Source organism: Siniperca chuatsi, linkage group LG1, assembly GCF_020085105.1.
Source record: "Siniperca chuatsi isolate FFG_IHB_CAS linkage group LG1, ASM2008510v1, whole genome shotgun sequence".
NCBI lineage: Eukaryota > Metazoa > Chordata > Actinopteri > Centrarchiformes > Sinipercidae > Siniperca > Siniperca chuatsi.
This window is the reverse complement of record NC_058042.1, coordinates 32,457,820-32,471,105: the sequence shown is the minus strand read 5'-3', so window position 1 is coordinate 32,471,105 and position 13,286 is coordinate 32,457,820. Positions and strand designations below refer to the sequence as shown.

General features: G+C 40.7%; 1 protein-coding gene across 14 annotated transcripts in view; it reads left to right on the top strand.

Moving 5' to 3' along the window:
* znf536 (zinc finger protein 536) overlaps nt 1-13,286 on the top strand; it is a 226,008-nt gene that overhangs the window by 135,046 nt on the left and 77,676 nt on the right. For all 14 annotated transcript variants that reach the window (XM_044192965.1, XM_044192983.1, XM_044192903.1 and 11 more), the window contains one exon: nt 11,299-11,457. In XM_044192965.1, coding sequence (XP_044048900.1) covers nt 11,299-11,457 — 159 coding nt within the window. The remainder of the gene's footprint in view (nt 1-11,298; nt 11,458-13,286) is intronic.

Sequence of the window (13,286 nt, the reverse complement as noted above, 5' to 3'; positions counted from 1 at the left end):
CAACCAGGCTTCATTCGGACCGCCTCAGCGCCACCTCTTTGCCCATTTTGGATTAGCTGGAGTCAGGGACTGCCAAGATGGCGACAGCCAGAGCCACCTGAGGCTCCCACTTTGTGCTTGACAACGGCTCTTTAGAAACCTGGGAGCCCCATGCTTAACATGGGGCTCTATAGGGATTGACTCGGTTTCTGAGCCAGCCTCAAGTGGCCATTTGATGAACTGCAGTTTTTGGCTCTTCTGTGCTGTCTTCATTTTTCTGCAAGTGCAGCTATAACAAAGAACAATGACGTATTATTTGCTGCGTGTTTGGTCATTTGCACTTCATGTCCATCCCTCCTAAATTCATTCTGAATCTGGATTCATCATGTGGATTTTCATTGCTAAAATGTCCCTGTAGGCTCTTAAAAAACAAAAAAGAAAAAAATGAGCAACACAATGCAGTTAAATACACAATAGATTATATTGATATGACCTCCTTTTGTTTAGGGCAATGGTGTTCCATTTATAACAATGAGCCCACTTGACCTTCTCCACAAGTACAGCAGCAGTGCTTGAAACCCAGAGGAGAGACCTAAAGCCATCAAACTTCCACCACTAAAAACTTGAGCATGCTCTGCCCTATCAGGCTAATGATCAATTATTAATATCCACAATCCTCAGCCTTTATGTGGCTGCTTGGATATAGAAAGCAGGCAATTATGTGCTACTCTCTTATTTGGGTTTTGGTCGCCTCCATCTCCGGCCTGCCTCTCCCTCTCCATGTGTTGAGCTCCCCATAAATATCTAACAGATAGTTCTTCTTAGCACACCACAAGTTCTTATTGGGGCCCTCTCATTGCAGATATCTAGATCCAGATTAATTTGTAATTAGTCTTGAGTTGTTGAGCCTCTGAATGATAAAGGATTCCAACTCTCATTCTATTCGCCCCAAACAGTGACGATCACTTAAAAAGAGCAAACGCTCTCATGCTTGATAAAAATAGCTTAAGCTCGGACTTATTTGTTTGGCGACAAATGCTAGACACATATGTCTGAATGGCTCGGGTGAAGCTAAAGCAGAGAATAAATGAGTTGGTCTATAATAAAAGTTGTCATTGTGTCTCTCTGCGTGTTTGTTTGTAAAAAGGGGGAAAAAATGCTTAACAATTCATCAGTTCAGCACTGTCAGCTCTGCCGTTTTCTCTGCGCAAAACATCACTGTAAAAGCATAAAGTAAGAAACAAAAAGGAGAATTAAAAAGCTGTCTGCTTTACTTTTTTACAATGCAATTCTCTCTCCAGGAGATACCCCCTCTGCGGGTTTCTTTTAGGCTTCCCATTAATTTGCCTCCAAATGTCATATATCCCTCCACAGATAAAAAACGATAAATGGGATAAAGACATATGGGCTTTTTTTTAGGCAGTGTCTGCGTGTGGGGTATGAGTGTAAAAAATACTGGAATAGTTTTTAGTCATTTAAGAGGACAGGGGGTGTAGAGGCAGGGGGTGAGGGTGGGGTGGGGTGTGTGGGGGGGGGTTCAGTCTATTAATAGTTGAGTCATCAGTGCCTCAATGTTCTGAAATGGCAAATTGTTAGATCCCCAATGGTGATTATTACTTGCTGTCAATGACCTTCATAACAAATTAAAATTATGCGACTGGGACAGAGCGTGCTCTTTAATAGGCGTTATGCATGGGATTGTGTGTGTGCGTGTTACTTTGTGCATGTAAATGTGCGTTCATCTGCGGGTGGCCAGAGGGTGAAGGCCTCTAGCATTTAAAAACTCCTCTCCCCTCACTAAAATAGGGGCCTTTCTCTCATTTATTCTTAATAAAGTGTGGATCTATCTCTTGTGGTCATTGTCTCATGTCCACACACAAACACACACTCATGCACACACATAGGCAGGATGTTTGCAGCTATAGTATAAATCTTTTTATTTCATTTTCTGAGACACTGGACAAGTTCATAGAGGAGGAAAACGGGACGCGTCCTTGGTCTCTGGATTTACTGCCTGACCAGGCTATGGTAGGAGTGATAGTCTCTCTCTCAGACCCACACACCACAAACACACACATACACAGTATGTAAGCATGACGTGAAGCAGATTTACCCACTTTAGCTCCCCCTCCACAGTGGCCTTGTTAAAAGTGTTCATCGCCCCTTGTGGTAATATATGTCTTTAAGTGCACATTTATGCTCCAGAGCTATCGATCACTGTACATTCCCCACTCGATAATTACTCCACCTTAATATGCGCCCTTAATGAGGCTTAATTGATTCATTTTCATTGATGAAGAATAACACGACTAATGGCTGCGGTGTGCAGAGCATTGATGCCACGTACAGTATAGACTCAGACCAGTGCCAGGTGGATTGAGGGTGGGATAGAAGTGGTGGTACTGTAGCTGAGTTTGATGATTGGCCTATTGTGCTTGCTGTTGATTTAGCATGCACGGGAATGAATAGGAAATCAATAGTGGCTTAGGGAGGAGTTCTACTTTATTCAGTGTTAAAGGGGCAGTGCAACAGGGTGGTTGTAACCTTGTGACAGTCTATACGTACAGTAGCTGGAGAGGATTTGGTAGTATGACCTTTGCTTGTTCCGTTTTCCTTTCCTTACCGCTCTGTTCCTTTCCTTTCTGTTGCTAATATCCTGTCATGTCCTATCCCTTTTTTTCTGTTTTATTCCACTACTCTTTTCTCTTTTTTTCACTTGTATTTTATATAAAGTGTTGTTGTTTTGCTGTATATTAGTATTGCTTCATTCTATTTCCTTGTTTTATTTCATTTTATTTACCTTTCCTTTCATTTGTTTCCTTTTCTTTCCCAATATCCCGTCATGCCCTTTCCTCCTTTTCCTTTTCTTCCCTTTCTTCTCTTGCCTAATTTTCTCATCCTTTTGTCTACTGTTTTGTTTTGTTTCATTCCCTTGTTTTTTTCTTTTTCCATTAGTTTGTTTCCTTTTCTTTCCCCTCCATTTCCTTTCCTTTCCTTCCCGTTCCCAATATCATGTAATGTCATTTCCACCTTTCCCTTTTCCTTCATTTCTTTTATCTCTCTTTTCACTTTTCTTGTCTTAAATCCATTGCTTTAATTTTCTTGCATTTCTCTATCCATAGAAAGCCAGCAGTATCCCAGTAAAAGAGACAGCGACCTAGTCATCCTTCACTAATGGTAACCACACCACTTCCTGCCAACACAGACTGAGAGGGGGCATGATGAATATACACCCTGATTATTATAGCACTACACACCCAAGCACACACACACACACACACACACACACACACACACACACACACACACACACACATACATTGGCAAGACTTGTGTGTGTATACAAACGCACAGACAAACACATTAGTAATTGCTCTTGTCTTCATGTCCTAAAAGACACCCACCTCTGTCCCCATCTGCCTTTTGTGCTTTCATGCATACATTCAGACAGTGGTGGACAACACACACATAAACACACACACACAGACACACACTCATACACCCTCAAGCATCAGCCACAGCCTCTCAACGGGGCTATGATCACCCTGCTAGAATGATAAAGTTAGTGAGACATCAGTGCTCCCTCGGACGTGTATACGTGCATGTGTGTCTGTGTGCATGTTTGTGTGTGTGTCTTTTTCCAATGCTCTTTGAAGCCTGAAACAGACTTGAGGAGGGGGGGGAAACAAAGGTGGGCCGGTGCCAGGGAGAAACTTATGGCACCATTCCTCTTCCCTAGCTGGGCAGAGGCATAGCCTTTACTGAGGGAGAGAGCCACCTTCTGTCAGTCGGGGGGAGGAGTGGGGGTGAAGGGAGAGATGAGAGTGAGAGAAGTAGAAAGAGAGGAATGGAGAAAAAAGCAACGAAAAGCATCCTAAACAGAAGAGGCATTCGTCAAGACTATCCATCATATATGTATAGTGATAAGGACTGAGGTTTGGCTCCTTCAGAAATTTTATATTTTCTACATTTGATTTTGTATGGCAGCAGCAAGTATTTTAGGCTGCACATTTAGAATAAGCACACTAGGTGTGTTTTTTTTTTTTTTTTTTGCAGCAGCAGCAGCAATGCCCTTCACCCGATAGTTCTGGAGAAATAATCTTCACAGCATGAAGATCACACTACCTGAATAGATATCCTGCACTTCCACACCCCCTTTCATTCAAGAAAGTGCTTCAAACAAATAGCTTTAACACAATTCTGCACAACGGAAACCACTACCCTTTCATTACAAAAAGGAAACTATCTCTCCTCCTCCTGTTTTTTTTCCCTCATTCTCTTGTTTTTTTTCTCCTCCACAACTCCAGTTTTAGTGCGTGCGCTCACTAATAAATATAAATGTTTGTGATTAGCATCTCTGCAGCACAGGTGCATGTTTGTTGCGAGGGGAGGCTTGTTCATTAATTTTCAGCCATGAAAAGTGCAGCTCGCCATGAACGGAGAGTCCAAATCGCACACACTGATAAATGAACGCACAGATTGTTAATGTACCATTGTAAGGCTGCTGCTTCCACCAGCTTTGAAAAAAAGGGCCTGCTGCCAAAACCAGGGCTATGAACACACACATAAGCACACACACATAAACACACACTGGGTCCGCGAGGTGTGGTTGGACCCCATTCAGAGGTCTAGATTAAACTGAATAGAGCTTTAGAACGGGTGTGTTTTTTATCCTTACACATATAGCCAGGGATTATTTAGATTATATAGACAAGACAACCCCTGGTGTGAGGCCTCTGGCTTGTGTTGTCTAATTAGATTTGGTAAAACTGGTTTCTGCTGGTAACAACGGCACTAAGAACCGTGTGTGCTGGTATAAGGGGTGTTGGCACACTTGACAATGTGGATTGGGCCTTTCAGATAAAAAAAAAAACATTTGCCGCTAAAAGTGAATTTGTTTGGGTTTGTCTCGAGGATGCACACCCTGCATGAAGCGGTCATTTGGAAAACTGTGGTCGGTAATCCTCAAAGTATTTTTTTTATGATCATCATGATGGTCATAATCGTGATTTCATATCTGGATTAAAACCCTCTGCCACCCCTCAGTCTGGGTTGACATATTTGCTTGGGTGTGGACACAACACGTGTGCATTATCAGAATCTCCACATACTGTATATTTTAATTAGATAATGCATGCTAAATCTAGAACCGATCCTCAATATGTTTTTTTTGAGATACGGTCGCAACTGTAATGTTCACAACAGGAGAGAGAAACACTGAGGAAGAGTAAACAAAGAGAAAATAAATAAAATCTGCCTCAAAATGGGTTGTTTTTCAGGAGCTGCAAAAATGTTTTAATAGGGGACTGTTGAACACCTGCCTTAAAATGTCGTTTCAACATCTCCCGAATGCCATTTTGCTTAATTGACTTGGAAATGGCCCAAATGTATTGCTGAATGCGATCTAATTAATATTAATAATAAATGCCATTATTAACATCAAAGAACATCTGGTGCCCCTGTTTACCCCACCGCCTTATATGTAACACATTCTGCTGCTGTTTTCATCTCACAAACATTGCACGGGTAAACAACAACTTGCATTTCTTTAATTTTGATTTTTTGTTGATTACTTTTTTGTTTTCACAATTTATTTGTTGTCTTTGGTCTTATTTCTGTTGCTCGATAGGGTCAGTAGTAAAACAACAAGTATGAGATGAAGATGCTGTGTAAAATTTGGAGCACGATAGCTCTTTTCTAGTCCCCCCTCCTTTCTTCTTCTTGTTCCTGTTGGTCTAGACCTGGTTGTTGTAATACCTTAGAGACTTCTCAGATCCCTGGTGTGCTCCATTAGAAAAAAATATAGAAAAAAAAGCATCTGCACACTAAGAGTGCCTTGTATTAGGACTTCCTCAATGCCCATAAATCATGGACCAAATAACTTTAATCTAAAATTTCATTAAGTAGTCCTTGTCAGGTAGTAAAAGGAGGGGGATAATGCAGTGGTGTTTAATGATAATTGGTGTTTGGTTAATAAATTCTGCGAGTTCAGATTACGTTTTAGCAGTGGCTGGAATGCTAGCATCAGCAGTGTAACTAAACCTCAAATTGATTAACTTGCATGAACCAGACGTTCACAAAGATGGCAGTGGTCCAAATCAAAAAAAGAACGAGAGGGGAAGGGGGTGTTGGGAGGTGTGTGTATGAGAGAGAGAGAGAGAGAGAGAGAGAGAGAGAGAGAGAGAGAGAGAGAGAGAGAGAGAGAGAGAGAGAGAGAGAGCAAGCATCAGGCCGGATGGTGTTGTGTTGCTCTGGTGTAAGGAAATCAAGTCCCCCCGGGCGCATTTTTAAAAGCCTAATGCCTTTCAAATGATGTCATCACATTTTACTCTTTCTCTCTTTCCCCTCCTTCCCTCCCTCTCACCCAATCTCTCTTAATATCTTTCCCCTTTTCAAACTGTTTCCGTCAATCACCCCCTCCCTCCTCACTCTCCTCCTACCCCCAGTCAGTTATTTGGCTACGGGGAGAGGCTGGCGGACTTCGACGGGAGTCATGTGACACATTAGAATAATGGCCGAGCAAGAAGCAAAACATCTTGTGTTTTTATGACTGATGTGCTTTTTCCCCCCTAGTTTTATTTCCTGAAAGTGATATCATACTAATCAAAACCACAGAACGTTTAGAGTGCAAAGTGTGATTGAAAGAGCACCATTAAGGAACTGGCAAACCCCCTCCCCCCACCAAGCCACATCCCCAGTATCATATATGCACACACAATCATTGGCTTTGCTGTTTATTTTTGCTGTTGTTCACGATTATTTTTTTTTTTGTTCTCCAAACTGGGTGTGGTCGCTGTAAAGGAGTAGGCAGCGTGCCCTATCCCAGGGGTACCCACATGAACACTGACACACAGACACACACACACACACAAAGATCCTTATCAATTTATATATTTGTCAGTCGTGGAGGCTGCCCTGGTGGCGTATCCCCGCAGTGGCAATGCATCAGTAGCTTTGTTGCTAGATCCTGTTGACGTGCAATCGGAAGAGAGTGAGGTGTCTCACACACTTACACACACAGTTGCACTCTTGCACACAGTTACATAGAGGGGAGTGTGAGTGCAGCAGACAGAAGGCAGAGTGACTGATACTCAGCCTGCCTCCCAGATGGCCTGCTCAACTCTGCTCCAATCTGATCTCAGAGCCTTTGTTCTGGCATGTTCCATTACGCCGCCGTGACACCAGTAAAGGCAGAGGGGAGAGGAGCTGGTCTCAGATCAGATACAGCTGAATTATACATGTATTTCTCTTTTTTTCTCTCTGTGATATTCTTGTACTAGCACAGTCACAGTTCTGCGTTTGTCATGTTTTTTCCTGGGGTAGAGGCGAGTGAGGGGTTTTTATAGCCAATAGATTAAAACTGTTTGGATGTTTGAGTTTGATGGGAGAATTTTGGAAAAAATGAAGTAGTATTGGTTTGAATGTTCAATTAAAAGATATTATTTAGCGGTTTTATTCTTGATATGAATCTCGATACCTGTTGTGGGGATTAATGCCAGAAAATGAGGTTTGGCTGAAATAAAAAATGTAAATTCAGTGGCGGCCTTTGACACTTGCAACAAATTTAGATGAGAGAGATTGGCTTGTAAATGCTGATCTTTTATTAAATATCAAATATTAAATTATTCTAGACAGTGTTTTTTCTCCTGTGATATCCTCTGCCAGAGATACAGAGAAAAAAAACAACTGGAAAACATGTAATGATTTGCTTTTGTATTCAGTGTACTTATACTTAATTAATGCAAGTTTTCATAAACAAAGTTTAAGGCATTGATACACCCAAGACTTTATTGGACATTTAATATATATGGTGCAAATCTGCCAACCCAGTACAATTTTTATTAGTATGATTCCGAAATGATGGCCTAATGCCAGCTTTTCTGTTTTTGAATGCACAATTTTAGTAATTTAGCAAAATGGTCAAATTTAAAGATTCTGAATATAAGTACAAAAATGTCAGGTCTTACTAATTGTATAATAGTGTGACTAAAGAGAAAGTGTAATAGTAGCTGGCCTTTACAGGCTTTTATATAACAGCCAAAGGCTCACCTGTGACAATCACTTTAATGTTGTGTCTCCTACAGTGAATCTTCTTTGCATAAAAAAAAAGATGGAACATGGGAACGAAAATCAATACTCGGAGTATAGTTACAGCTGGGTGTCAACAAGCGATCGAGAGTCTCTCCCCACATCACACACCCAGCTGTGAACGATGATGCCTAATATACGGGGTGACCTTCAAAATGTCATAAATGTGTTGTGCAATAAAGTGTCAATATTTGTGGTTATGTGGAGCAGGATGACTTTTACAGTAATTGGAACAGCCGCATTAAAAGCTGCGGATCAGTCAACTGATTAAAGACAACCATGCTGGACACCCAGCTAGTGCCTGGGAATGACGTGCATTCTTAGACGTGTGCGTACCTATAGATGCGTGTGTGCTTACACTCTTGCATACACACTCACGAGAAGAGCAAGGAAGCCCACCCAAAGTTCTGTTTTACCTTTCTTTGTAGTGTGTACTATGTGTGTGTGGGAATGTGTGAAGCCCATTTATTATTGAAGGGCTGTTCTATGCCAGGAGAGCACACTCTCATCCTCTCAGTAGTGAGTCTTCCTCTTACAGGAGCACTATTAACCCTGACACACAAGGACGTGTGGCTGTGTGTGTGTGACAGAGAGAGACAGACATGCAGAGCTTGTATATGTGTGTCTGTGTGTATGTGTCTGTATGTTTGGAAGTGTGGTCTGGTGTTTGTCCTGCTTCTAATCTGTGTTTTGGATTTTTTAATTTTAGCCCCATCTGGGGTGGGCAGGTGGGCCACTGTCTGTTACACGATCTGGGGAACCTTTGCCAAAAAGGGATCTGTACAGTAGAGCGCTTGAAATATGTTTATGAGGAGACGACTATGGCTACAGTATGGTGCAGTCGTGGACCAAGCACTGGGGGAATTGTATTCACTTTTATTTATTTATTTTCTGTCTACAGGCTGTCTTTTATATGCATTCAAATGAAAATGCAAAAAAATAGGGTCGGGTCGCAGTTAATGTGTTAACACAATACTGAAATTATGCAGGAAATTACATTTTCACTTGTGATATTTGACATACAATTTGTGTTTAGTATAATTTGCATCAAGCTATGCAATATGTTGTATCATGAAGGCCACAAAATTTGTCATGATAGACAGAATTTCCTTGAAAATGTTGCAATTTTTAAGTGGAATTAAGTAAATATAATGAAGCAGTACTGTTTTCTACGTTCCATTTTAACAACCCAACACATTTTATTAGTTGTCATTTAATTACATTTTTGGAGGGTGAATCCCCAGTCCCTATCATTATACAGGTGGAAATAATGGGCAACCTTGTTGAATGCCACTCTGCATAGGATTATTTTCCTTGCATACTTTTTTCTTCAGTCCTCTTTTTCTACTTCTCTTACTCTTTCTGTGTAACATTACACATTGTTTAAAATTATGTGAAAAGAAAGATAATTTTAAACCAAGATCCACTGGGCTTCTTTCTCCTTGCTAGTAGAAGCAGTTGGTATTTAGCATCTGTGTATTGTCACAGACTTACATTTAGGTTGCCTTTCAGTTTCAGTTTTGATAAACTGCCTTCAGCCTGATAGCAGCGTTGCTGAATGGAGTTGTGTGTTAGTGTCAGCGTGGAAGAGGACTTGCTGACTTGGGTCTTTCCTTTCTGTAAACCTTATTTGACTGAGGGGTTGGAATGGGGTGGGGAGCGACAGAAAAGAAAAGATTAGGCTACTGTTAAAAAATGTTCCTTATTGTGCAGCGTGGTTGCCTAAGTGGGTTGCTCGATTCTGATTATTTTTCTTTCTTTCTGGCTCCCTCCCCTCCTCCCTATGCACATACCAAATCATGTGCCAGATTAGAAAGTAAATAAAAATTGTAACCGTATTTATGCTTCTTTGGGTCATGCGCATACTGACATGCTAAATAATTTTTTACCATGGAGGCCACAGACTCTGTTTTTGTGTGTTTATGATGAAATACAGCTATGACTACCATGGACAGGTTTTGTCGGTACATTTCTTTTTTAACCTCAGCAAAGAAGAGATCAATGTCACTGTTGTTTATGACCACAAAGTTCATAACGTCTCGTGCTTGCCGGTTCTCTTTTGCTTACCAGAACACATTTCAGATGAATAAAGATTGATATGACAGCCTGCACAAAAAAAGGAAAAATAAGAAAGCACCAAAATAAAAAAAGAAAGAAACAATATTTTCATACAAATTTTTACTTTGCAATGAAATACGTAAATCTGTCGTGACAGTTCTGCGCTGTGTGGGTTGATGTTGAACCTCCTGCACAATGACTGCTATTGGAACTAGTACAGATATTTTTAATTTAACAGCTTCAATATACAAGACATATCAAGCATCTGTTGTGTATTCCGTTTTGTTTCTTTCAAGCTTTTTTCCCTTGTGTTTTGAACTTAACTGTGTTGCAAAGGGCCTTTAAATTCTGACTGAAATCTCATGACTGTCAGCACATCACAGGCTCTTAACCATTCGTACAACAAGGCCAGTGTGTACAATCAGATGATGACACCCTCACCCCAGATTATGCTGCTGTCAACACATTCCCAGGTTGTCGTCACTCATCTTTAGATTCATATTCAGAAGGTGATTGTGTTGATAACAGACTGCTGTTGCACTAAACTGTGCATCATCGTTTTTTGGCGCACGGAGGAAGTGGCGGAGGGCGGGGTCAAAACCGTTATCACCCTATCATATCTCTGACAGCTACCTGTCAAAATCAGGTCGCAGGAAGAGATGCGTGGAGATCCTGCGATGCTGACATAGCCAAATCTATCTCTCTCTTTTTTCTTTCTGTCATATTTCGCATTGTTAATTTCCACCGCAACCCAGCATATGCTTAATAGGAATGATGATGATAGCAAGGATAAAAAAAGAAAAACAGGAGGAGAAAGGAGAGGCAGTGGTGCAGGTGGCAGTGTTGAGTGTGTGTGTGTGTGTGTGTGTTTGAGTTGGGGGGGGGGTATCTCAGGACTGTGGTGTTTCTAAAGAAACTGAAAAGCTTATGAACTGTCAGCGTTCTGTCAGGGAGGAAAAATAGCGCGGCCCGTGAACCCGTTTGATGCGTTTGACTTTGTGTGGTGTTCACACATTTGAGCAAGCAAAACGAGGGACAATGAGAGACAGGCAGAGGAGAAAGAAAAAAAAAAAACGTCTTGTGTTGTGATGTGTGGAGGGCTGGTTTGAAGTGGCACTCAACACACTTTCCATTTGTCTCTCCCTCCTTGTGCTGTCTGTGTGTGTGCTCCAGATGTTGGGGAGGACTTGGGGAAGGCAGCGGGGAGCATTCAGCCGTCTCTGTCCCAGCATCGTGAGCGCAGTCTGGGCTCGTCCTCCAAGGATTGCCCCTACTGTGGCAAGTCTTTCCGCACTTCCCATCATCTCAAAGTCCATCTGCGGATACACACAGGTCAGTACATCCACGGATATCACTTCCACAGCCAAGTGTAGGCAAAGAGTGCATTTCTCCAGCAATTAAACATTTATTGTAATTCATGCAAAATTTACTTTACTACTTGTACTGACATTCCTGCTGGGGTTAGACTGACATATTGTTTTATGAATATTGGCCTATCAGATATTGGAGTCTATCTGCCTCTGATATGATGGATATGATGCAGATCAATTGATTGCATATTAGTTTTGTAATTAATACTGCATTAGTTGTCTCTGAGAAGCCCTTAATCTAGATTTATTTTAATGCCAGACTAAAAAGTAATATGTCAAGATACTTTTCTGGATATTAAATAAGAACAAAAGAAACCTACTTGCAGTACAAACTACCTCCATTAAAATGATCAAAAATCACAGTGTCACAATTTCCTGAAAATAAGCAGTACCATTAGAACCCAGTGATCCCAGTTAATCAGTAACACATACTGTAATTCTTACCTAAGTCATTATCCTGCTTTGTCCATGAGATGTAATCCTAGATATATTTTCTGTGTAGTCTTATCAGATGTTTTATTGTAATACATTTTCTTCAAATTGACATAAAGACAACTAAATAAAACTTCACAAGTAGGAATATGTGTTTCAGTGTCCCTCACTGAGGCTTAAGGTTATTATTCTGTTTTTTCATACCCATCATTTCATTGAGCTCTAATTAACACAACAAGGGTTCAGTGTCCTCCAATGACATCACTCAGAGGGCAATTTCACACTCGCTAACTCTCAATAACTTTCAAGCCAAAACAAAGCCGGCCTGTCCACAGTTTAGGGATATGCGTGAGATGATGTGTCTAATAAATTTAGCTTTATTTTTCAGACAAGCGTCCTAACCCTCTGAGCTGTGTGCTCTCTGCCCATACATCTCACCAACCAGGGCTCAGGGAGTTCTGTGATAACCTGTCCACTGGTTGTTGCTGGGAGGTTAAGGATGCAGTCAGAGTAATGATGTGGACTGTTGACAATAGCCAGGGTTCTAACCCTCTGCAAGGTACAAACGCCCCACTGACTATCCAGGTTAAAGTCACAATTAGACCATGCAGAGGTCACCTTACAACAAGGACACCTGGTTCTAGCTGGAGGGCCTGATGTGTAAAGTACTGTATAAGTTTGTAAGGTGATTCTCTGCCTCCCAGTTCGTTTCAGAGCAAGTTAGTGTTTCCAAATTGGACAGAATGATTAATAAACAACACTATCACTAGACAAGAAAGTCAATATTGATTACAAAACCCTGGATTATGTTCAATGCTAATGTTTTTAAAGTGGTTTTGTTTTCTGCAATATCTAATATGGTATGCTTAAGGTTAGGAAAGTGGATATGGAAAATAAATATGGTTAGGAATAGGCAACACATCCACACACCCTTACTTTCTGCTTCATTACATACTGTAAATGGCAAACTACTTCCAGCGATGACACTGAATGTTGGAACTTGACATAAATTTTCGTCCAATATGGATGTAATTCCTAGGGATATTGGGCTGTTAAGAAAATGTCAGAAAATAGTACAAAATACCCATCAGAATTTCCCAAGTCCAAGGTGATGCCTTCAAATAGCTTGTTTTGTCCAACCAACAGTCCAAAACCCAAATATGTTTCATAAAATATATATATATATATATATATATATATATATATATATATATATATACAGTATATATAAAGAGAGAAGCAGCAAATTATCACTTTTGATTCAAAGTCAATTTGAAAAAGAATATTGGCATTTTTGCTTCATAACAGACTACAGTGATTAATCAGAAATTATATTTGTTGAGAAAATGTACATTGATC